General features: G+C 39.2%; 1 protein-coding gene across 7 annotated transcripts in view; it reads left to right on the top strand.

Moving 5' to 3' along the window:
* The window catches only part of znf609a (zinc finger protein 609a), a 119,428-nt gene that overhangs the window by 58,406 nt on the left and 34,319 nt on the right, over nucleotides 1–26,703 (top strand). The window contains exon 1 of one of the 7 annotated variants that reach the window (XM_084397799.1): nucleotides 14,285–14,379. The exons of 5 other annotated variants lie outside the window; for them this stretch is intronic. In XM_084397799.1, coding sequence (XP_084253925.1) covers nucleotides 14,299–14,379 — 81 coding nt within the window. In that variant the 5' untranslated portion in view covers nucleotides 14,285–14,298. Of the gene's footprint in view, nucleotides 1–14,284; nucleotides 14,380–15,145; nucleotides 15,306–26,703 lie in introns of those variants that run through there. One more of the 7 variants, XM_084397800.1, reaches the window with a different exon arrangement.

Genomic DNA, 26,703 nt, shown 5'->3' with positions numbered 1-26,703 from the left:
CACCACCCATCTTGAGGAGTTTGCCCCCTCACATATACTAATGTGCCACAAACAGGACTTTAATATCACCAACCATTCCCATGTTGTTACGGTGTATCCATATAAATGGCCCACCCTGTATTATTATTATTATTATTATTATTATTTTTTTCATTAAAAGAAGAAACCAAACTGATGGATAGTTGACATTTGAGGCTTAATGCTATAGAAAAGCAATACAAGTTTTTTAGGAAGTGTTTTCAGCTTGTTTTTAAATTTATATAAAAAAATATGGCGTGCTGATGCTTCAAACAATGGTATAAAGCTATTCAAAACATCATTCAATGTAAATTGTGATAATCGTAATTAATTAAAATTGAAAATTTCAATACAATAATGATTTTTGTCATAATCGTGCAGCCTTTTCTGTTTTTCACCCGTCTTTGAACTTTTCATTTGTGTCAGTGACCTGTTTCGGGTTTTTTGGTCTGTGTGTCTCATTTCTGTCAGACGTTTGGTTAACCTGTTACTTGCTCTGCAATTTGCAGCCATGCAGTTTAACGTGTTGTTCTGATGAAGTGCTTATCTGTTTGTGTGGGGTGGAAAAAGAACTCTCAGTATGACTATGTTGCACAAATCTGAAAACACCGGTATATATTTTCACTGCTTTTCCTCAATGCTATCTGTTCCTCTCTCTCACTTACTTTACTTGTCCTTGCATCCGTAAGGCCCTGAAGGTGCAGTCGGGGGGGGAGGAATGAAGGGATTTATGAGGTGTTAGCATGAAGGGGCCCCCCGGCCTCCTGCGTACTGTGTGTTAGAGAATGTCAAGCGTTCTGTGAACTGCGTTGTAGCGAGAGCCATTGCACGCAGTGACTGCTCAACTGTGGAATGTGTTTTCAGTTCACGGTTCATCTTCCAAAACCTGTGTGTCCATGTAGTGCCTGGGCTTACACCCTGAACTGTGCAACAGAGAGGTTTGTCTTTGTCTCTTTCTTGAAGAAAAACACATCAATTGTTAACAGTTGCTGCAACAAAGTGCAGTGTGACAGAAGCCACCGCTTTGAAAAGAAGATTGGTTACAGTTTGAGAAAAGCTGAATGATTCAGAAGGACTGCACTGTTATGAAAAGCCTCACGCTGAACCCCTCGATCCATTCAGATTCCCATGTGATTGCCGTTAACCTCCCCTCACTTTCCCCAGCCCAGCCAAGTGCGTCTTTATTCCAAATCCTCAACTTCTCCACTCCACCTACTTGATGGCTTTTTGCTGAGGATTAAACAAGGGGTGCTTTGGTTCCCACTTGGGGAGCTGTGCAGGGGCTCGCGTTCCTGCAGCCCTTCATCAACGGCAAGCTGGGACACAAAGCGGGCATGTGTTCTCTGCCAAGGGACCTGATGGCATTTCTGGGCCTCTGAGTCTCTCTGGATTAGTGCCCTGGAATCTGGCTTCCTGGAAGCAGCGAGCCAGACGGGCCCCGTCAGCGGTACCTTGTCACATGCCCGGCCATCCATCTGTAGACTCTCTATCAGGCTATTGTGAAGAGAGGACCCTGTTCCCGAAACGGCATGGAAATTCAGGTATCTGCTCAATGTTTTTTTTTTTTCTTTCTTTCAAAAAAGTTACCCCAGCAAATTAGTGTTGCACGGTGTATCGATACTTCAAAAGTCACGATACCTAAATTTATCAGTATCGATACTTAAAAAAATAAAAATAAAAAAAAACGCCTCCCTATGGACGTCTGTGTTTTTTTCCTGACGCACGCAGCAAAGAACCTGCCGCTGCCAGTGTCATGTGACAAAACACTACAGCGAGATGGCTGCATGTGCGAGCACAAGTGGACCACGACTTGATGACGCGAGGAGTGACATGGAAGTACGTTGCCTACCTTGCTCTGTTGCACGGTGCACCGATACTTCAAAAGTAAATCGGAAATTAAAAACGTCACGATTCCTTAATTTATTAGTATCGATACTTCTAACAATGACCGCGTTCCAGATTTGTAAGGCCGGCGACACACTGGCTGCGTGTCATGTCCGTTTTTATTTCGGCTCCCATGTTAACTGCCTGCGTGACACACAAGTCTGGGCGCAGCTCGAGACAAGCGGAAAACGCGTGCATGCTATAAATAGAACCGACGCCTATTCTTCACGCGTCACGCAAGCGTGTTGGAAGCGTTCCCAGGCAAAATAGAATAGGAAAAGATGTTTCTATGTCATTTTGACACGAATACATATTAATAAATGACATTTTGATGTTTGAAAGTTTTGACATAAATACAATATAAATGTAATTTTAAAAAATCTAATCGATTTTCAAATATTGCACCTCTCAATACAGAACGAATTATTCTGTAGCCTATTTTGCCGTCAACACTGCCGACGTTGTCTTTGCTGCTATATTCCACAACTCTCTCCCCACATGTCAAATATATCACCAATGAGGCTTATCATATGTTACCAATATTAAACATTGTTTAATATAATCGCTGTTCATATTTTTATTCAAAGTTCAGAATCAAGATAAAGCTCTTATGTCTCTTATGATAAATGAGATAATGCTGCTAAATTTATAAAAAAAATGACCTTGAATGTCATTGCTTTAATTAATTTTTTATATTTTGATATTTCATATTTTGTTCAAATGTTTAATATATCTGCTGTTCATATGTTCATTTATTAGTGTGTATTATGATTAGAATGTTGTCCCGGTTTTAAAATAAAGCACAGCAATGATATTTGAGAGTGTTTCTCCCTTTTCAGGAAAAGTATCGAAAAAGTATCGAAATCGCAATACTTGACTTGGTATCGGTATCGAAACAATAATTTTGGTATCGTGACAACACTACAGCAAATAGACACTTAAAGGAGCCATGGATCAGAGCCTTATATCAAATGTCTGCAAGACATTTGTATCTGTGGTTACCATCAGACAAAGACGAGTTACTGAGAGGAGTGGAGGTGAAGTAAGAAACATTGGATGCTTTTGCTCTTAATGCAGTTATGCAGAACTGAACCAGAAGAACCTGTATAATGAATGCCATATCGTTGCCAAAATCTGGAGTTTAGACAGTCCTCAAGTAATTTGCTTCAAAGATGTCTTATCTGTGATTGGTGACTAATTAAAAAAAAAACAAAAAAATAATTATAAATCCAGGTTTCATGTTTCATATTTGGCTGAATTTATTGCCCTCATAATGAAACACAAAAAAATGTATCCTTTACCTTTAAAAGTTTCAAATGCATGACCTCAGGTCTTCTCCAGAATTCTGCAGAGAAGAGTTTCCGGCACTTGGCCAAGGTTTCATGCCTGGCAGAAGAGGGGAGTGTTTGACCCCACAAATCACCACAACGTTGCTTCCACCTTGGGCAGGGAAAGCAGTATTCCCACATCTTTACCCCTGCATGTCTTCTGAAGAACCAGCAGCGCCGCCTCCCACATCATATTTGGCATTCTTGCGTTTCATCAGGCTCTGCCGGTTGGTTTGAGGAGGATTTGTCCTTATTAGATACCCAGAGAGCCCTGTGGTTAAAACCACAATCATATTTCCCTACCATTCCTGGCAGAGCAAATGTGCTGAGCCCTAAAATATGGGCCACCTGTCATCAATTGTGCCTGAATTAACTTGTCTTATTTATGGACCTGTAGGTCAAAACTGTTTTGGATGCAGCCGCTCTGAACCCCAACATGTCTGAATTCCCAGAGTGTTTTCAGAAGTCTTCAGCCAGTATATTCCTGGCTCTTTTGCTTAAAATTCACTCTTTCCCCTCTCTCTTTGAGTCAGAATTGATTGAAAGCATCTCTCTGCACTCCTGGAGTGCTTGCCTGCAGGCTTCCCTCCAGAGAACACTTAAGGACTTTTCCACTCCTTCTGACAGGCACCAGTAATCAAGTCCTTGTCCTGATCCAGGAAACATGTATTGGTATTCAGGCCCTGCTGTCTCTCTCTGGCTGCCGCTGAGATCGAATCAGCATGCTGGTAATTCATATTCGAGACTGTCCTCATACTGCAACCTTCCCTGAGGAACAGTCCTAATAAATGCAGGCAATTCATCAAAGTTCTGTAGATCTGCCTATCTCAGCTAGGCAAAAAATGGATATGTTTGGACTTATACGCCGGATTCGGCTCAAATTCTGTTCATTGTGCGGTGGGAGAAATGCTTCGATGTGTGAATATTTTATAAGCCCTCATCTGGAGTGACAGGCAAAAGTAGCTCTTCTTTGTTAATCACATGGATTAAAGATATATTAAAGAATCTTATTTGACACGCACTGCCATCATTGCAGTTAGGAGAGGGATAATGAGCAAGAAAAGGCTGGAAGAATTTCTTCTCCTAATGCTTGTTTACTTTATTCAGATGTCTTTGTCTTTATCTTGATTTAGTTTTTCAGGTTCATCAGCTTTGTACACTTTACAGGTGCTGTGGTTTTCTCTCTCTCTCTAGGTGAGAATTTGTGTGTATGGACAAAAAGGGAGGAATTCACCTGGGCTCATTTGTCATGCTAGTAAATGAGCTCAAACACGGCAAAAATCTAATCAGTTAAGGCTTCTTGTATGACCGTTGTATGAAAAGTGAAAATATATCTGAACGAGAGACCATTTTCCAGACTATTCCTTTGCCAGCTGACAGACCTGCCATTATTAGCAAAGTCTATTTGAAATTTGATGGTTTTCTCGTTGGCCATTTTGCTAATGCCCTTGTGCAGCTATTTTCTAGTTCACAAATGCAACCCCTGTGGCATGACGATAACAGTATCATACATTTTTGCATCTTTATCTCCAAATCAGGCAAACAGAAAACACTTTTTCAGGTCAACAAACGGAGCTGTTGGTCACTGTTTGCATCCAGCTAACAACTTCAATAACAATAATCAACCTCAGAAGGAAGAGCTGTTTTTCATTGCACAGTGTGTGACTTTGTTTGAAATGACTACAGGAGGTGCAACAAATACTGACCCTTTAGCCTCGGAAAGGCCACATCAAAGTCCTCAAAGTCTGTTCTGGAAGCAAGCCAGACTCTCTCTCTCTCTCTCTCTCTAATCTGTGGTTCACCTCTTCACTGAGTGCAAGGAGGCACTCTGGGCTCTCATTTTCTAGTCTCTCTGCCCTGCAAATTGATCCCTTGGCTCTGGATGAAATGGTGGAGTTGCCGAGTTCTCAGATAAAACCCCTTTTCCTCTCAAGGATCTGCCTCACAAAAGGAAATTGGGTTTTTCTTCTGAGCCAAGAGAGTTGGTGCGTGCAGATTGCAGTGTTTCATGGCTAAGCTGCAAGAGTTACTTCTAAAATGTACAGGTGATTATAACCAGAATTCCAGAGCACAGTCAAACAACAGAGGCTCTGGAATGGTTATCCAATTATCAGCTCAACCCAACAAGAGTTTTAGGAAAACCAAGAATATCCCAAGTTGAGCTGGGTAATTTACAACCTCTCGACTTGAGTTTGGCGAAGTTTGAGATCTCCTCTTGGGATACATGCATTTAAAATTCCTTTGCAATCATTGGATGTCAGCCATCTTGTTATTGTTAACCCCATCAGTAGTTTTTTTAATCTTATGTATTGTTTTTTAGAATTGATAACAAAAGTGTTCAGTGGATGCAACACCTTCCCATTATTCCATGGGCTGTTGAATCTGGGCTCAAGTGGGTGTCTAGCTCTGCAGTGTTAGCCAGTGTTATAACCTCTCTCTTCCCCCTCCTACTCCTCTTTCTTCCTCACCCCTCTCTGCCTCCACCTTCCCACCTCCCGTCCTCTCTCATTTAGTCTTATCTGGGCATTAGCGGATTAAGTGCTTGAACTAATGAGGTCATCAAACGGAGGCTTCTCTCTGAGAAAGGCGAGAGTGTGAAAGAGAATTTCTCATTTTAGAGTCCATATTGTGGATGCCCAAGAGCATTGTGGGCACGGTCTACTCAAGGGTGTTGTTGACGGCATCCACCAAAGAGCTTTGTTGAAGGATTCTCATGGATTGGAGAAACCACACACAAATGCTTATCTTTAAATCAGCCATGGCCTCACTCCCAGTTCCTCTTCATGCATCTAGTTACTAGGGCTGGGTAAAAAAAATATAGATTTCTCGATTTTAACCGATTCTCATTTTTACGAAACGATATCGATTCTTAAATCCCAAGAATCGATTAGTCATCCTGTTTTCAGTTGATGAATGAATGGAACATTGTAGCGCATCCCATCCAATAAATCGCAATAATCTTTGTGCTTTGTTACTATTGATATGAAACAAAGTCTCAGATTTCATATTACGTCCATTTTCTTACGAAATTCAAAAACATAAATACCGCTTTGTCGCTGAGGCGTGAGATCGCTCTGGCTCAGCTCTAGAGAAGCACATGATCTTCTCTTCCGCCTTAATAACACCAGTTACAGCGCGAAATAAACATGAATGAGCATCTGAAAGTGTGTTAAAGATAGAGTACAACTTATCGAAGTCCGTATCATGTGACATGGAGTCGCTCAATCAGTGTTTCAACCGTGGAAAGACGTCAGTAAAACAGCTTGTAAACAATGTCATGTAACGTCACATTTACCTCAGAAAAACCATATCCAGTGGCCATAAACTCGTTAGTCAGCGAGAGAAATTAACTCTAGAGAGGAGCATTCTGTTAAATATATGCACCATATTACATATTCATTATCATTTTTAATATTCTTCAATATTGAATGCATGTTTGAATAAATCTGGAAAGTTTTTTATGACAGCCACCATTTAAATTTTTATATAATTTCATATAACTTTATTATTATAAAAATAAGTGTATTTTAAGTGTTTGTATACAAATCAGTTCATTTTTACCTTCAATATTATAGTGGGCTAATGAAGCCTATAGGCTACAACTGACTCCCATAGTTTACAGCATTAGTGAAGAGATTTGTTTTCCTTGAGAAAATTTGCCATGTATTGCACCTGATATCCAAAATAATCAATATCGAATCGAATCAAATCGAAATCGAATTGCAAGCTTGTGAATCGAAATCGAATCGAATTGTGAAATTTGTGTCAATACCCAGCCCTACTTGTTACCTGTCACTCATAAAGTAGAAAACATTCTTGGACTTGATGATTGTAAGTATCGTCGCTTGTCGCTGAATTTACATGGGACCTGCAGCCCTTAATCTCCCTCTTACTTTCTCTCTCTTTATGTTCCTCTGAGCTCAGTTTGCTCAGGGTTTGACCTCGCCTGCTAAATGTATTTAGACTTCACTTCACTCCTCTGTATGCAAACATTTCAGTGCATGCAAAGCGTTAGCCAGTGTCAGATTGTCGTCTCTCTGAATTCGGATGTGGATTAAAGAATCGTGTTTGTATTCCTGAAGTAGCTTTGTTGGGAATGGGTCATTTTATGTTGTTTGAAATCTGGTTGATATATATAATTGTTTTTTTTTCTAAGATAATAGTTGATGTTTCTGTTCGATTCCATCCATAGTCCTGATCCAAGACCCGTGGTTGCCTACAATAAACTGCTTTACTTAAAGAAAGACCCATTGTGATATTTCCAAGTGTATTATGAATAAAGGAGCTTGTTGCAACTGGCTTATGTTATTTGGTGTTATTCGCTGACTGATGATGGGTAGTCATGTTTTCCTGTGTGGATGAAAGCGAAGGGATGAGTCTCTTTCTATTTCTCATTACCCTTCTATGCCTCACACTCCCTCTCTGGGAGTTTGCCCCTCCTCCCTGCTTCGCTGAACAGTAACAGGAAGCCTTTGAGAGGCTATAAATAGTCGGTGCTCTCTCCTCCTCCATTTTTCTCCTTCCCTCTCTCTAAATCCCTGCAGATAGCTCACTGTAAGTGACAGGTCCGTCGCTGACTGAGGATGCAGTATTCAACCCCCCAGTAGCCCACGGCACACCAGCAGCGTCGGCTGACTGCCAGAACCCAGCAGATAAACTCTGCCTGAAGAGCTTCTCCAAGCCCTGCCAAGTCAAAAGCACCCAGGGAGCTTTTCCCCCCTCTACCCCTTCACTCCTCCTGCTGTTGGGCGAACAAGCGGTGTCCTTGTGCCACAGCTCTCAAAATTCAAGAGCGGTGTCAGTTACTCAGGGATCCTTTAGAGAGAGAGAGAGAGAGAGAGAGAGCTGTTGGAGTAGGTGGGGAAAAAAGCAGGAAAAGAGAGGGAGGACAAGGTGGAAGGTGAAGTAAATCGAGAATGTGAGCGGAGAGAAAAAGAGGGAGGTTGTTTTTTTGAAGTCTGTGGTTCTCGAGCCGATTTTAGAGGTAAGCTTGTGGTTGTTAAAGACAGGTTGAAGCGAGTTTGTGTGTTATGTAAGGTCTGGCAGCTGAGATTTGTGGTGGGGCGGAAATAGTATCACGGTCTAAGGGTCAACTCCGCCTTGCATGACATGCCCTCCCACTTTGGCCTCTCTTGTTCGGCCACTCTTTTCCTCCTTTGCCTTCCAGACAAATTTTACTCCAAGTACTTGTAATTAATTTTGTAACCATGAATCATTTTTATTCTTGACTCTGAACCTCAGAATAGATGCATTTTCACCGTTACTCTTTTTTTTTTTTTTTTTTTTTTTTTTTATCATTAGCAGCTCGCTTTTTACTGATAGGTTATCTGTATGACCCCTAAATCTGTTTCTTATTTTAATGTCGTTTGCAGTTTGACTAATTTCTAATGTTTCTAATGTAATCGTGCATGGATTTCCTGATTCCACCATTGTTTTGCTTGCATTTCACAACATGGCAGAGTTAGCGTAATCGTAATCTGCTATCATCCCCTGTCCTCTTAGTGTATAAGCTCAATGTGTGCCAACATTCAAGCTGTTGAGTTCAGGGTTGTTTGTTCAGTCAGATGCCTTAGGCTTTGGATGCAGGTTGCTGCTGTTAACCTTGTGCCGGTCTCAGTTCTCCTGATTAGCAGATATCCGGCAACAGCTGGAATGAATGTTATTATTTAGTGCCCGTTTATCGTTGCTGACAAAAAGAGGCATGTGCGCAGTCAAAACAAAAGCAGACCAGGATACTGTTTAGCAGAAATGGATCTTGAGAAGTTTTTTTGTACTGGGACCCATAAAACCATGTTAGATGTTATTTGTACAGCCTTTTAGCAAATATTCCCCTGTTAGCTTACCGAAATGCTAACATCAAACGCTATTGGAACCAGTTGTTAGTCAGGTTTCTCATGCAGTTTACATGAGCACTATGCATCATTGAATTTCTGCCCATGTCGAGTATTCCAGATCAGTTACTTATGATGTTCCATTTCAGTTAGGATGCACCATTAGAAGATGGCTACCTATTATGGCTGCCTGATTATAGCAAAAATCATAAGTATTTTTGGTCAATGTTGAAATCTTGATTATTTAAAACAATTGTTTGTGGTCGATATGATCAAAAGTCTTATTTCACAATATGATTCATTTTTAAATACAGTGAAATTTCACAATAACTGATACACAAAAATTCCACACAAAATGGACAAATAACAAGAGAATGAAAATACAAATTAAATAAACCGTGCGTAAAGTTTTAGAGTGGCATTCAGATTAGTAATAGCCTACAGCAAAAAAATTAATAATCAAATATAAAACAACATTGCATATAACACTCTTACAGTACACATTAAATATAGATTAATCCTTATTAAAGCTACTTAAGATATTCAGTCAAGATCAGTGATCTAATGCATGGATCCAATATACTGTTACACATTTTCTCAACTGTGTACGTTTACTTAAGACATAACCCAGTTTTCGTGAACACTCTCCAAAAATGCATTTTGACGTTTTGTGTGTGTGTGTGTACGCGTTTAGGTGTGTATCTGAAGCCCATTTGCTTTTCCGCATTCGGCTCCGACTCGGACCTCACACACAGATTCTTTTTTGCGGCTTAATATGCTTTTCATAACACTGTAATATCAGGCCCATCCCGCAGTTTAGCAACAACTGCATTCTGCAACACTCACTTATTTGGCTGATTTGGATGTTAAGCTTGGGCTTTTAGGGAGGAACGAAAGCGCACCACTGTGAAGTAAAGGAAGGTGCACTGGACGGAATGCGGCAGCAGCATAATAATCGTTTTATATTCATAATCTTAGGAAGCCAAAATCGAATAATTGATCATTTTATTACGAAATCGAAAATCACAATAAAATGACTAATAATTGCACAGCTCTACTACCCATGTAGGCATTAGATGAGGTTTGAGGAAGTATGTCCGCGATGTCTAACCTGAGATACAAAATATTGCTCTGGGTCATTTAGAATTAAAATGTCCATTACAGATCATTGGTCATTGACGAATAGGATTACAAATGAGATTAAAACATTAAATCTGTTTGTGATTGTTGGCATGTGCTGGGATGTCATCCAACATTTAGACAAGTTAATCTCCTCTGGAACGTTCTGAAGCTAACACCAGTTCCCAGTTCAGTCCGCACTGCCAAATTCCAAGAGCTGTTTCTTCTCCTCAGTCCCTCAGGGCTTCTTATCTACATCGGCTCTCTCTCGACCCACCCTGCCCTTCTTCCACCCCCCTACTGCTGGTGCTCCAGTGACTGACCTTGAATGTGGGTTATTATTGTAATCAGCTCTGCTTATACGGAATAACCTGAGGTCGTGTGGGCAGGACCTGGTTGGGAGAGAAACCCGGGGGTGGTCCAGAAGTTTCCACAGTGCAGATTGAACTTTGGAAACACATTCAGTTTTGTGGCCTACAAGTTTTTTTTCTAACTTCTGAAAATCTGGACGTGAACTGGTTTTGTTGTGACTAATGTGTAGTGGGGGGTTCGCAAGCGATTTGTACATGAAGTGTTTTTCTTATTTGCTGACTCATTCCACTTACGCCTACTGCTTAAATGGTGCAAAACAAACTTCTAGATACCAGAGCTCGGTCTCAGTGGTGGAAATTGTCTGAGGGTGAGATCGTGACCTCCATACAGGAATGTTACAGAGATTTTCATAGCTACTTGGGCTTTATGTAGCACCTTGGATCCATTACTGCTATACAAGCTGCACAACCAGTCTCCTGAAACCCAAAGATGAAGAAACAAGACTTTGCGGGCTCGCTGGATTGCCGTCCCACTGTGTATTCAAGTCAAGTCATCTTCATTTATATAGCGCTTTTAACAATGTAGATTGTTTCAAAGCAGCTTTACAGAGATAAACTTACAATTTAAGGTAAGATTGTTTTGGCTTTATAGCGGTTCTTTAATAAAGTTATTTTCCAGCTAAAGTTAGTTTTGATTGATTCGCTTCCGTCGCAACAATCATTTGATATTAAATTAGGGGGCGCTAAGACGACACCATTCTCTCTACACAGACTTTAAACGCGAACCGCGATGGCGTTCAGATGCGCATTAAGACTTGGTTCTATAGTTATGTGCGTTTGAATATATGTGCGCAGGTTTGTAATTCCCTACAGACCAAGCCTAAACAAAGTACTGGTCTTTCCTTATACATTTTGATACAGAATTTTATTTTATTTTGTCACTTCGGGGGTAGGTACGCAAAACGAATTTTCCCGACAACGCCTTATCTGTAGAGTGGTAAAGGGATCCTCCATAGGGAGAAACTAGTTGGCACTTCAGCACTGCGTTGTCATCGGGTCCAGGCGAAGGTCCTTCGTCAGATCTGGAAACGGCCTGGATCCGGCAGGCTGCGGGAAAACCTCGGGATAAACAAAGACACTAAAATTAGCGTAGATGTCATTCTTCTTATGATGTAACGAGTACATCAGGATTTATGGGAAGTGTTCCCGGTTCCGGCTGGTTGTGGTCAATTCCATTTCCAGCCAGTAAATCTTCCCGGTGAAGCTTCCTTTCAAGAAAAGGTGGTGGAATTCATTTCATCATAATATAAACTCATTAAAATAAGTGGGATGCACTTATTTTAATGAGTTTATACGATTGAATGAATTCTGCCTTCTCTTCTTGAAAGGAAGCTTCACCAGGTCTCGCTGAAGCTGAGCGTATCATGAGCAAGTTTCGGTAACGATCGGATTGGCCGATTGGACTAAGTGGGCCGAGATGGACACACTGTTTAATGTGCATTTACTTAGAGTTGTTTGTTAGCCTTCACTTTGAATCTCGTTTTGTTCCAGACAGCTTAGCGTGCACTTCCTTATGGAATCAATAGATGCTAAGCCATCCGTTAAAGCTTGTGTGGTTATCAGGCAATCTGAGGTCTCTTGCTCTCTCTGGGCAGACTGATCTTCCACCATCTGGCTTAATGCAGGTTGTTTTGTCCTGAATACTGGTATGCTTCAAGAACTCGTTTTTTTTCTTCTTCTTCTTTTTCCCACGCAGGAAACACTATCTTGATTGTTATGCTGTCTGTAGGGGAGATTTTCCTCTCGGGTCTTGCTTGCGTCGAGGTTAGATTACTCAGAGCGGTACTTGGCTGTTTTTCTTCTTCTTCTTCTTCTTCTTATGGCCACACAAACACACATTCCCCAACACCCCCATTCCCCCCCACCCTCTCTTCCACTTGTTTTCTCCTCTCGGATTGTCTGTTTTCACGCATGGAAAGTAAGAGCCCCCCAGATGTGAACTGGCGCTGATCCATCTTAAGAGAAACTGGGGCAAAAGCAGTGTCTACCTTGGCAATATGAGGGCATTGTTCTGTTTTAATTATACATGTCCACACTGACAGTGCTTTGAATGACTGAAAATCATTACATTTCATTGAGAATTGGAGCGTCAGTGACGGCTGGTAATGCAGTAAAGTTGAGAAGCCCTACTAGAACGACATCTGATTGTGAACACCATACAAGAAAGTATGAGTTGACACCAGGATTAAAGCTAATCATCTCTTCGATTTTCACTTCTACTCTGTTGTGGTTTCTATCAGTGTGTTTTTCTCTTCAGCAGATCAGATTTAGGAACTGGTCCATGTCTTGATGATTTGATCTCACTCTTGTGTTGACCATTGAGCCATTTGTTGGTTGCATGGATCAGTTAAAATGGTGGGTTTAGAAACAGCAACTAATAATTTTAGCCATGTTGTTGTGGTGACGGTGCAAACGTGGAGGCTTGGCTCTGCTTTGCTTTGATTTCTTGTTTTAACAGCCCAGATGCGGTTGTAAAACACAACGTTCAACTCAACAGCCTGGAGGTGCAGTTTTAATGTGAAAAGCCCTTAATCTTTATCTGCACTTTGGTGGAAGAGAGCAGCACATCAGTTTACATCTCTAGTCAAGTGTTACTCATTAAAATAGTCAAATGATTAGCATTATTGCTATATAATATATTTAAAAACAAATAGCAACATTAATGAATAATAGTACAATACAACTGTAGCCTTAGACCAAGTGTTTACTATAGAGATGCACCGATTACAATTTTCTAGGCCGATTTCCCATTTTTCATCGAGTTTGACCTGCCGATACCAATTTGAGCTGTATCATAACCATACTTGCAACCTAAAACTGAATAATGAAAACAAGTTTAAATGGGTAAATCTTCTACAAATATTTTCGAGTCTTCGTTTTCTTTTCTGACATACTGGAGTTCTTGTTAAAAACACACTAGACATGCTTATTCTGTGCATTTTGAGGACTTTTTGTGTGAATTCATTTTTAGTTTGTCCATCAAAAGTGTGCTTTCACTTTAATTGAGCGTGAGCAGAGCAGCAAAAATAGACCCGCGCCGAAACCCCGCGCTTCCCTGCTGCTCACGTGCTGCTGCTGCTGCTGCCGGTGTGAATGCACTCAGTGATTAACATGCACGCCGGGAAAAAGCGCACTGCTCACGCGCCGGCGCCGCTGACATTTGCGGTGTGAAACGGCCGTAATTCACGAGGTTCCTAAATGTGCGTTCCGTGTGCACGTGTGATGCTGATGTTGCGCGATGTTAATCATACGGCGCCCGAGTGCATTTGACCGGCATAAAATCGGCATATGTCCGACTGACCGGCCGGTCGCCAGTCATGGCCGATCACGTGAAAATCGTCCAATTCCGGTCACCAGCGGATCAATCGGTGCATCTCTAGTTTACTATAACAGTAGTCAACATTTGGATCAAAAAAGTTCATCAGAGTTGTTGATGAAAGGTTTTGATCCACTTCAGATGTTGACTACTGTATAGTAATTTCTTGTTTTTGCAGTAGTAAATGTTAGTAAACGCATACATGTAGGTGGTCGTGTAAGTGTGATGTGTTACAGTCGGTTTTGTTTTTTCTCACCATCAGCAAGTCTCCATATTTAGCCGTGAGCGTCTGCTGACATACAGAAAACACACACTATTGGTTGCTAGCAACTGCACACAGGTGTTGTTGAGGTTACCACTCCTTGCTTCCTTTCCAAGACACTCTCTCTTTCGGTTGCTCAGCAGATGCACTCACACACACATGCTCACACATGCACACGCTTTCACATTCACAGCAATGCATGCACACTTGTTCATCTCGCAACGGTGAGACGGACAGAGGCGTCTTACAGGTAAATAGATGCGTGTTGAAATAGAAAACGATGCATACTGAGCGTTTTGTTTCCTGCAGATTGCATTTGACGCTGTGGTTTTATCAGCCTTCAGACTGTTCGTTTTGTTCCTGTTTTTTTTTTCTTCTCAGTCAGCGCTCATAATTGCTTTATTGCGTGCGTGTGTGTGTGTGTGTGTGTGGCATCTCTCTGTTCTCTCTCCTCCAGTAAAGAGAGAGTCGCTCCTTCGGTTGTTGCTAGGATGTGCATCTCTTATTCTCTTAGCAACAGGTGATTTCTCACTGAGAGGCTGTTGCTAAGGGCCGTCAGATAAAGGGAAACTCCTTGCGATTCATCCCGTTTCCCACAGGGCTCCACTTGGCCTTCCTCCCACTCAATCAACCGAATCTGATTGGCAACAGGCTCCGTCTTTTAAGAGCCAATCGTAGCGTTTGCTTCGACGCAGAGGAGGTATTAAATGTCTCTTGGTGTCATTTGTTTGTGCGCTGAACCTTTTTCCCCGCTGTGTTTTCATCGATGCAGAGCGTCAAGCTTCTCAGCACGCTTTCCAAAATTGATATTCTGCCTACGCGGCGTTCTGCTCGTGTGGCCAATCGAACCAAATTAACTGTGCATATAACGCCTGACAGTCTGCAGAGCTAACAGTGTGTTTCTGCTGTAGCTGAGGTGTGGTAACGAGGTTTCTGTGGTAAACACGGCTAAAGCGCTCAGACGGCCTCTTCCTGCTCTGTCCTGTTCACCTGTCAGCTCGTCAAACCCCACGCTCTCATAACGAGTCTGCAGCCGGGCTTCTGTCACGATGAAGCGAGGGAAACGCGCGGAGTGGCTAGTGCTGCTCTTCTCCCTGACAGGAAGATAACAAGACATCCACAGGGATGCTGTTACCAGGAGATGTCAGGCGGAAAAACTCTCCATCTCACATCGGGGTATTTGTTCGTTTGATATCTGTACATTTAAAGTGAGCCAAAGACTGGTTGATGTGTGAAGTTCACTGTTGTGTTTACTTAGGGTTTTTTCTAGTGTTTTTTTTTTTTCTAGTACCAGTGTTTGCCGGCAGTTATTGCCGTTAGTGCTGGGCGGTATACCGGTTCATACCGGTTTTTATTTCTGTTATGCATTTTTATTAGGGCTGGGTATTGACATAAATTTCACAATTCGATTCGATTTCGATTCAATATTAATTATTTTGGATATCAGGTACAATACAGGGCAACTTTTCTCAAGGAAAACAAATCTCTTCACTAATGCTGTAAACTATGGGAGTCAGTGGTAGCCTATAGGCTTCATTAGTCTACTATAATATTGAAGGTAAAAATGTACTGATTTGTATACAAACACTTAAAATACACTTATTTATTTTTATAATAATAAAGTTATATGAAATGTAAACATTTACATGGTGGCTGTCATAAAAACTTGCTAGATTTATTCAAACATGCATTAAATATTGAAGAACATTAAAAATGATAATGAATATGTAATATGGTGCATATATTTAACAAAATGCTCCTCTCTAGAGTTAATTTCTCTCGCTGACTGACGAGTTTATGGCCACTGGATATGGTTTTTCTGAGGTAAATGTGACGTTACATGACATTGTTTACAAGCTGTTTTACTGACGTCTTTCCACGGTTGAAACACTGATTGAGCGACTCCATGTCACATGATACGGACTTCGATAAGTTGTACTCTATCTTTAACACACTTTCAGATGCTCATTCATGTTTATTTCACGCTGTAACTGGTGTTATTAAGGCGGAGGAGAAGATCATGTGCTTCTCTAGAGCTGAGCCAGAGCGATCTCACGCCACAGCGACAAAACGCTATTTATGTTTTGGAATTTCGTAAGAAAATGGACGTAATTTGAAATCTGAGACTTTGTTTCATATCAATAATAACAAAGCACAAAGATTATTGAGATTTATTGGATGGGATGCGCTACAATGTTACATTCATTCATCAACTGAAAACAGGATGACTAATCGATTCTTGGGATTTAAGAATCGATATCTTTTCGTAAAAATGAGAATCGATTAAAATCGAGAAATCGATATATATATATATATATATATATATATATATATATATATTTTTTTTTTTTTTTTACACAGCCCTATTTTTTAATATACCGCAATACGGGTGTGTGTCGCTTTAACGATCGGAACGCGACACTGTTTGAGAGGGGTCGCTTTTCACTGGCGGTGAAGATGTATAGGTTAAACTATTATTGATAGCTTTCAAATTATATTGTTTCCCATACATTGGCTCACAGTATCAACACAGCCTTTTGGAAAATGTATTTGTGGTTGGCATTGGCATCGTTGAATAAACATGAGCACTGCACGTGTCAAAGTCGAAACGTGGCGCCGGTGTTTTTAAATGAATGTATTTTTGAAGTGTTTTGATGGTATTTTCATGTAATCTTTCTTCATCTTTCCTGATAAAGCAATGTTTATGAGCGCTGCTTTGTGTACAGCCGTTACCGGGGAAACCGCTGTTCCTGACGCGCCTACAGCGCCTCCTGCTGGCACCTCTTTGTAAACAGCATCATTTTGTGCAAACCTGTATTAACACTAGTGTGGATTTTTCTACAATATCGACTCATGACAGTAAAATAGGGCATTCTAAGTCAATCTACTGCAGGATTTCCTCTCTCAATCAGTAGCAAATGTGGTTAACACTCAGTCATGCTTGGAAAAAGAAAATACCGTCATATACCGAGAAACCGATAAAATACTGTAACATGTAAACATTCTTCAAAATATCATCTTTTGTGATATGCAGATTAGAATATATAAAGTTATATTGGTTTATAACTTGAGGGTGAGTAAAAAATGATAGATTTGTCATTTTGAGGTGATCAAGGCCTTTAAGAACGACTGGTATGTTAGTTTGCCTGCCTTCCTCGATGATAAACAACTGCAAAACAAACAAATGTGGCACTATAGGACAGGTGTGTGTGTGTGTGTGTGTGTGTGTGTGTGTTGGCAGATGACTCTCAGATGAAACTCTGGCTTTAATGAGACCTCTGTCTGTTTTGAGTCTCTTCTGAATGTGTGTTATGAAGGAGGGGGAGGATGGCACTGTTAATGTCGTGGCTGTCGTTTGTTGTTGTGTTTTTTCCTCTCTTTGCTCTTTTGCACTTCTTTCTTCTTGTGGTTCAAGGCTTTCTCATCATTTGAAGATGCTGTTTTGGTTCACAAATGTTTCCTTTTGCTCATATTTTTGTTTCCCCTCAAGGATTCTCTCTGTGTTTCCGAGCCTTTAAACCTGAAATATGAGGAAAAAAGGCTGAAAAATAGTAGTTTAGTAGTAGTTTATTGAACCTTTACTCAAAATCATTTTTAAAAATCTAAATGCATGTTTTTTTGAATATCATATTTGATGCATCTGGCTCTGATACACTGAAAATATGAAGGAAAAAACAGGTACATTTTATTCAGTGAAGCAAACTGAGCAAAAATAGGCAATTTGGTGCAGATTTACATCGACAAAAAGATGAAGTTCTGATGATTGTAATGTAAATCAATGAGATCTTTATAACAGTATAGTGAATACATGCATACAATGCATATAAATATCAGTCGTCACAAAATCTGCCTTATAATATCTGTCTTAGTAAGATGATGTTTAAATACTTAGTTTTATGATCAAAGCTCTTAGTTTTAAAACATATAATGCAATGCAATATAATGATGATTGAGAGATGAACAAATAAACCTTCCTCAAAAGCCTGATTATCATGTTCGATGCTCGAAAACGATGTCTGGATAATCAAGCAAAACTGCTTCAGTCCAGGAAGTGTTAATCTGGAAATATTACTAACAATATCGAAGTTATTCTTATGTTTATTTTACAAAAATCTGTAAAAATTCACTTTGTTGTGCAATTATACTCAGACTTTTAACTGTCACTCAAACGACAGAAGGTTTTGATCATGTTGATCATTTAGTATTAATTTGCATATCCAGTATATAGAGTTAATCTGAATGAAGACGTGTCTGTGGATGATTTTGACCAATCAGCATCCAGCTTAATGTTTGTTTTTATTGACGGTTTAAGTCTCCTGATGATGTTTGCGAGATGCTCGTCTTTGCGCACGATATGGTTTCGTAAATGCGCTTTCGTTCTTCCCGTCGGGCCGCCGGTTGACATCCCTCTCCGCCTCAGATGTGGCCGGTGGAGCAGCTCCCAGAGGCCGCTCCAACGCAAATTACAGGCCGTTTTGGGTCTCCATCAATCAGATTTTTAGTCACCCCTGCTCTCTAATTATAGGCCCGGGCAGTTAGAGCCCCAATTTGTTTTATGATCTTAGAGATATTACCGGATTCAGTCCTATTTAAGTGCTCGGATATGCTTGTACAGAGGAAATATTGTTGTCAATTTTTGGAAATAACAAATAAGCTGAATGAATAAGCTTTCCATATAGGACCATATTTGGCCGAGATACAACTATTGAAAATCTGAAGGTGCAAAAATATCAAAACATTGAGAAAATCGTCTTTAAAGTTGTGCATTTATGTTCACGATTCTGCTGCATTCACTCACACAAATACATGTTTTATACATTTACGGTAGGAAATTTACTAAATATCGTCATGAAACATGATCTTTACTTTAATATCCCAATGATTTTTGGCATAAAAGAAAAATGTATACTTTTGACCCATGCGATGTATAGTTGTCTCTTGCCACAGATATCCCCGTGCGACTCGAGACTGGTGACGTGATCCAGGGGCACGTTTAGTCTCTTTAATCAGTCATCCACTTTGAATTTGCCTTTGAACCCCGGGATCCTGAATCTGACACCTTCACATTGTGCGTTTAAAGAAAGCAGGCCCCCGCGAAACAACATGGCATGAGCGGCGTGTTTTGTCTGGCATTGCCGAAGTGTTTTGGTTTAAGCGCTGGAAGCAGCGGCTCGTTCTCCGTTTGTTTTTCAGCCGTTGATTGGCTAACGGACTTTGTTTTCTCATGCAGTGGAATGCGGGTTTCTCTGCAGCGATTCTTTGGTTCAGGATGTGAGGCTGACAAGAGGATGTTTAAAGTCTCCCAACACCTTCCCCCCCCCCCCCCCCCCCCCCCCCCCACTTTCCCCCCTTCGGCTCTGAAGCGACGCTGGCTGCTGTTTACATAGCTTGGATTAGCGACGCTAACCTGTGAGGCCTCTTAGAGTGAAGTACATCTAAACATAACGTGGCTCTGTCGACGCGCTGAGAGGTGCTGATTGATGATTGGTTTAAAGCCTCATGGTTTTTCCTTACGTTTTGCATATTTGATGTTCCAGTGAAATTCTTGTTAGTCTTTGTAATGTTTTGCTTTTGCGGCATTAGACTCTGATGTGCTAAAGAGTACACAAAGTAATAAACGTTATCGTTATCAGCCGATATTGCATTTTTTTTTTGTGTAATTTATCCATATCAGATAATAATTTATATGTATCTATTTGATCTATTTTAATTGGATTAATGTTGCCATCATCTAACACTCACTAAAGTTAATATTTAAAAACACTCATTAAATTAAATCCTTACCAAATCTAAAAATGTAGCCTATATCAATTTCTCATATACTTTACATTATTACGTTGTGATGTTAAATTCACTTGAAGCTTTTAAAACTTTTATTTTAGTATTTACAGTTTTATTTTTCAGACAAATATTCATTTTTTTTTATAATATAAAAAATTGATTTATTATATCAGATATGTATAAATAAAACAAGTGATAGAATCTGTTTATTAGCATTATTGTAACTACAACTTTACTGTATTTCAGCGTTGACTGTCAGCGTTTTGCTTTTTTAGGCAAATTTTGGTTATAAATATTATTTTATTGCTCAAATGATATTCAGACAAAATATTAAGGAATTTCAAACTATTTTAATCTTAGCAATATCAGGTTGGCAAGAATTTTAATACCATATACTCCCAAATAAAAGCGTGTAGCATTTTAAAATGATAGATTTTCATTGTTTTATTTATACTTGGTGTATTATATATTATATTTATTGTTTTTGTTTAAATAATATTTTGACAAAATGTAATATTTTTAAACTAATCTAATAGAATTGTAATCTCATGCACTCCTAAATAAAAGCTTCTTATAAGTTGCATTTGTGATTTCCCTGTTGCTGTCTCTGTTCTTATCGCAGGAGAGAAATGCCCGTGTTTTCAGCCACGAAGCGCGTCTCAGAAGAGCAGCAGCTTGTCTTGGCAGGCGTTCTGGGTTTTTTCCCCTGGTAACACTGAAGTCATCGAGCACTCCCACCTCTGTGGTCATTGTGTTGTGGCTAGACGTTACTTTGCTCTCTGAGCACGAGGCATCTGTTATTTCCATCGCCCGTTGTAGTGGAAATGCAGTTCAACTTAGAGGGTTAGTTCACCCAAAAATGTAAACTCTGTCAGTAATTACTCTCCCTCATGTTGTTCAACCCCGTAAGAGGAGTGAGACAGCTCTCAGATTTAATCAAAAATATCTTAATTTGTGTTCTGAAGATGAACGAAGGTCTGACGGGGTTGGAACAACATGAGGGAGAGTAATTACTGACAGAACTTACACTTTTGGGTGAACTACTGTAACCTTTTAATGTGTGACACTCGTTTAACAGTTTAACTGATTTTCCTCAGATGGGGGCCGAGGCACATTGTGATTTTGTAGGCATGTAAGCTGAACCTAATTCAGATCTAGGGCTTGACAATAAGAATAATGCCCATCTTGGCGAGTGTCATCAAAAACGCAGTTGGTTGTGTCTTAAGGCGAGACGCTACAGGTGAATAGGGTAAAAAAATTAACTAGCAGATATCACCGTGAACCTTTCCCAGTTCATTACCTACATTAAGATGAGAAAAAAATGTATTACAAGTTTTCTGTAATTGAATGTTTAAATATGCAAATTAGGCAATATCTAATTAAATATACGCTAATTTGCATATTTAAAAAAACGAAATCTGAGTATTGGATAAAGCCAGGTTCAAATTTATTTTTTCATTGTATTCACATATTAGATGGGGGTAAAATTACCGAGGGATTTATGGATATCTACTTTTGTTATCCTGTAAATCAGAATATACTGTCAATAGCCTTAAAAAAAAGATTTTCGCCATGTTTTTTGGAATAAAATGTTATATAAATCAGGCTAGGAATAATATATTTACAAATCCCTCTGTAAATGTCTTCATAATATAACTAGGTACAAGACTGGGAAGTGTGGTGTATATCAGTGCTACTGAAGTGGAGATTTCGGAGAGAAAAGTCATTTTGAGAAAACGGGCTTTAAAGATTTATCATCAGCCAATGAGATTGCGCATTCATTACTTTCACGATTGGTTGCTGATAAAAAGGAAATGACCATATTTGGATCCGACAGCATTGTACAGGAGAGAGACAGCTTTCCAGCGGTGTGTGTGATGACAGGGTGACGGCAGAGATCGCGGAGCGGTGTTGATTAAGAACGACAACTTGTGTTGAATTTGAGAAATCTACAGACACAAACAGGCAAAGTGTAGTAAAATAAAGACCTAAATGTGTATTTCAGACTTTTTTTTACCACAAGTCTGAAAGAACACGTTATTGAAGACAAATATCCCAAAATCTTGAAATTGACCAGTAAAAAATAAAATGATGTTTTTGCCTGAAATATATAAATAAACGTGAACGGCTGAGAAAGTAAACGCATGTGTATCAGTATATTGGATCTGTGCATTCGCTCTTAAAGTGACAGTAGCCTAATATTCCTGCTGTCATTAATGTTAATCACACAACAAAAGACAAAGAGAAAATCACTCACTGCTCTTGACTGAATAACTTTAATAAGGATTAATCTGTATTTAATATATACAGTGAAGACTATGCAGTGTTATTTTAAAAAATACATTAGAAAAAAAGTGTCTGGTGTAGCCACGCTTCCCTTTCAGATCCTAACTCTGTAGATTTCTGTCCTCCAGTCTTCCCTCCCAGCGTTTTTGTTTGGTCGACTTCCTCCAAGGGTTTGGAGAGATCGTTTGCACAGCTGAAATGTTATCCGTCCTGAGGTTGCCTGATGCTTTCCAGACGCGAGTGGGATCCCCCCAGTTCTTCTCCGCTGGCAAGGAAAGGCTCTTTTACGAGCGTCCTCTCAGGTGTCACTCTCGCTTGGGTCGTCCATCGCGTTCAGAAGTGGCAGATCGTGTTTCTTTCCTGTAGAGGCATTCATTTCACACGATTGTACTTGATAAGTAAAGCCTGTCGTCAGCCCGGATTATGATGTAGTTTCGAGATGATTTAAATGATAGTTTCAGAAAAACGATGGCTAGGGTGGGGAAAAAAAGAGAAAAACTTCACGATTTATTTTTTTGGCTTGGCGTGTCAGTTGTTTGAAAAACTCAATCTTGTGTTAACCGCAGAGCAGGACTCTGAGCAGGGTTGGTGTACGCCAAACTTGGAGGGAAACTAAAAGAAAACGAGCTCAGAACCGCTAATGGTGTGCTTCAGACCGCAGATGAGAACCCGAGCCAGGAAGCAAACGTTGTTTTTGTTGAACCTCGCTGTCTCTCCCTCTGAGGTCCTGTATTAATTTAGCTCTTGTTTCCAGGGCATTTTTCCCCCCCTCGAGTCATTCCACCTCACGCTGTGCGACTCGAGAGGCTGTTTGGTGTTTCTCTGCGTTTGGTGGTGTGTTGACACACTCATATATCGGTTCACTGATTTTTCTCTATATTGCATGAACAATTGTTTTTCTGTTAAATGAAATCCTTTGTTTATCTCACAATTTATATCCGTTTCTCATATACTGTACATTATAATGTTGTGATACTAAATTTAGCATTCAAAACTTACCGTTTTACTTTTTTATTAGGGATGCCAGATATATCGGCCACCATATCGGTATCGGCCGATATGTTCATTTTTGGTGTTATCGTTATCGGCCTGATAAGAAAAATGGGCAGATATATTAAAGCCGATTAATAATGTATTATGTCCTTCAGCTGAGACACTTCAGATGCGCACTGTTCAACATGATGGTTTTGAATTGCTTGAAATATGATCAGAATCACTTCAAGGAAAACACAGTTCAGTGCAACATGTGCAGCTCGAGTCTGTCATATCGGCTACATAACATTATCATGAGAACATTATAGTTGTGTGTTTGGGACGTGGCTTTTAATGGTTAGACTTGCTTTTTTTAATCAGGCTCTCAAAAATGATATAAAAATTTGGATTTATTTAGATTTATCGGCCAATATATCGGTTATCGGTTTTCAAATATAAAGAATTAGCAGTTATCGGTATCGGCAAAATTTTCATATCCTTGCATCCCTACTTTTATACTAAATAAAATATGTTTATATTAAATTAAATACATTTTCCCCAGTCCAATAAGCCAATCACCGATTAGTTATGGCATTAAATTATGTTAAAGTTTATGTAAATGTAATAATATGACAATAATGGATATTGACCCTTTCAGATAAAAAAAAAAGTATTATCAGCCGATATATATATATATATATTAGTGTTCATTTTGACAGCTCTTTTTTAATTTAGTCTTAGTCCTGTCTCAAATGTACTTTTAAATTTTTATCATATTTTGTCAAACTTTTCCTGTTTAATTTTAGTTAATGAAAACTTTTCTTCATGCTGTATAAAGGAAAAACTGATAATTATTATTTTGCTAAAATTAAAAACACAATCATTGTTGTCATTTGAGATTTATTTTTTACATTTCATCAGAATTATTGCACTTTCCCCTTTACGACGAAATCAGGAGGATCTCAACTCATACGCCTGGTGTGTTTGACCTCATCTAATGTACCGATTTATTATAGGCTATTTATCATATTAATTAATACACTGGAAAACTGGTAAAGCCGGAAACATCTTTTGAAAATTAAAACAGTGCAATTCCTTATAGTTATTCCAAAAAAATTTATCATTATAACAGAAAATTGTGGGATTTAAATTCTTTACATCACGCAAACGTGAAAGTATTTAACTACATTTTAGTTACAAATTTTTTGTCGTCAACGATATTGCATGTTGATATAGTCATCGTTTAATGACCTAATGTCTCGTCTTAGTCATGGGAAAAAATGTTTGTCATAGATTTTCATTAAAACAACGATATATCATGTATCTGTAAATAATATTGCAATGTATTCAATTATAACGTGATGTGTATTGTATTGTGATGTAGATTGAGATTATTGTGCCTTTTAATTTAAACATTTAGTGCCATTTGATTGGATTTGAAGGTCTTAGTTGTCGTGTTGATGTTACAGCAAGTCTTTTCCATGTGTTTCTCCAGCCTCGTCCGCATCAGTGGGCTTCACATGAGCTGTTAATAGGCCTCGGGTATAGATGTGTGTGTGTGTTTGTGTAAACTACTTACAGTATCGTACCAGAGGACAGGTGTGTGAATGCAACACCCTCAGTCTAATCCTCCCGTAATCCCGTCTGAAGCCATGTGACGGTAAAGTAGTGCTATCGGGGTCATGCAAGGTGCTTAAAGTGCTTGACGTACTGTGACTTTTTGAAATTTAAATCCTGGAAAACCCTTGAAAACAGCCATATTTATGAAAAGGTACTCGAAAAGTGCTTGAATTATTGAAAGACGAAAGATTAGTATGTAATTTTATCAATAAAACAATCTTTTCACGCAAAATTAACACCGCAGCCCGTCTGATATAGAGCCGTTTCACATGGTTATGAGTGTGATATTGCCCATTTAAATATCCAAGTATATAATACAGATTTCATTCTTCAGGTCAATCATATATTCATGGGGTCATTCATTTTTGACCGAAATATTTTACGTTTTTTTTTATTTTTTACTTGATCGGAATGGTACAAACTTGGTAAAGGTTTTGGCACTTGCTGTGTAAACACACACACAAAATAAATGAATCATGGACATTCGAAAAAGTTTAATGGTCCTGAAAAAGAGTCACACTTGTGCTCCTCGCAGTCAAAAATGAGCGCATTGGAAATGAATGAGACGAATTTCCTCTAGTGGAAGCGTTTGGTACTGCAGCCGAACACAATCTGAGCGCAATTTCTTTGAGATATCAGGCTCAAATTTGGAACAAAACTTTAGATTTATGGCTTTGATTTTTCTAGCAGATTTAGAGCAAAATGTGTTTTTGAAAATATATATTTCACAGTATTTTTGTGCATTTTTAATAACAATAAACGTAAAATTCTTTTTTTTTTTTTTTTGTACACTTTTTTTTCACTTCAGCAATAATCTGTGTGTCGTCTTTGAAAAGAGATCAAACTTCAGTCTGTCGCTCTAAAGCGTTCAAGATTTACCAAAGTTTGAGTTGGAAATAAAATTTTCAGGTCTATGCTCAAAAAGTGAATAAATGGATTATAAATACAGCGTAACCATAATTTAGTACCACAAAATCCCCTAAAAATACAAAATATTAAATAAAAAAACATTATCGAACTAAAATATAGTACATTCATTTAATTGAAAAAAAAATTTAAATAAAAAATTCTGTCATTTTTGACCGACACGCGAAGAGCACCAGAGGATTTTAATTAGCTGTGCTGAATGCACTGAGAAATGCATTAGACGCGAGTAAAGCCTGTTTCATCATCGTCTTTTGCCCAGGCGATGGTTTGTTCAAACATCTTACATTTTTCATTTATATTCATGCATTTGGCTGGTACTTTACTCCAAAGCAACTGGCATTGAATTCATTTAATCAGTTCAGGCATTCCCTGGGAATCAAATCCACGACCTTGGCATTGCAAACACCAGCTGCTTTATCACTTACAGCCTCGGTTCAGTCTGGAGCTGCCTGTGAACAAGCTGTGAGTCACGATAGCAACAAATGTGTGTGTTTCTCTAGTCGTCCCTCGTTAACATCCAGCCAGATCTTGCTCGAGTCCTCTTCAGCTTTCTGCTGCTTCTTTCACTTTATACAGATTTTACATTTGACTGTGTTGCCGAATACGCATTCAGACACGAGGGTGTTTACATTTTAAAGTCAACGTGATATCAAACTGTACCTGTTTTATTTAATACACTTTCTTGTTGTACATGATTTATATAGATATTTTTTAGTGCTGGGCAACAATTAATCGCATCCAAAATAAAAGTTTGTGTTTACATAATACACTCACCTAAAGGATTATTAGGAACGCCTGTTCAATTTCTCATTAATGCAATTATCTAATCAACCAATCACATGGCAGTTGCTTCAATGCATTTAGGGGTGTGGTCCTGGTCAAGACAATCTCCTGAACTCCAAACTGAATGTCAGAATGGGAAAGAAAGGTGATTTAAGCCATTTTGAGCGTGGCATGGTTGTTGGTGCCAGACGGGCCGGTCTGAGTA

Source organism: Rutilus rutilus, assembly GCF_951802725.1.
Source record: "Rutilus rutilus genome assembly, chromosome: 23".
NCBI lineage: Eukaryota > Metazoa > Chordata > Actinopteri > Cypriniformes > Leuciscidae > Rutilus > Rutilus rutilus.
This window is presented reverse-complemented; position numbering and strand designations above follow the sequence as displayed.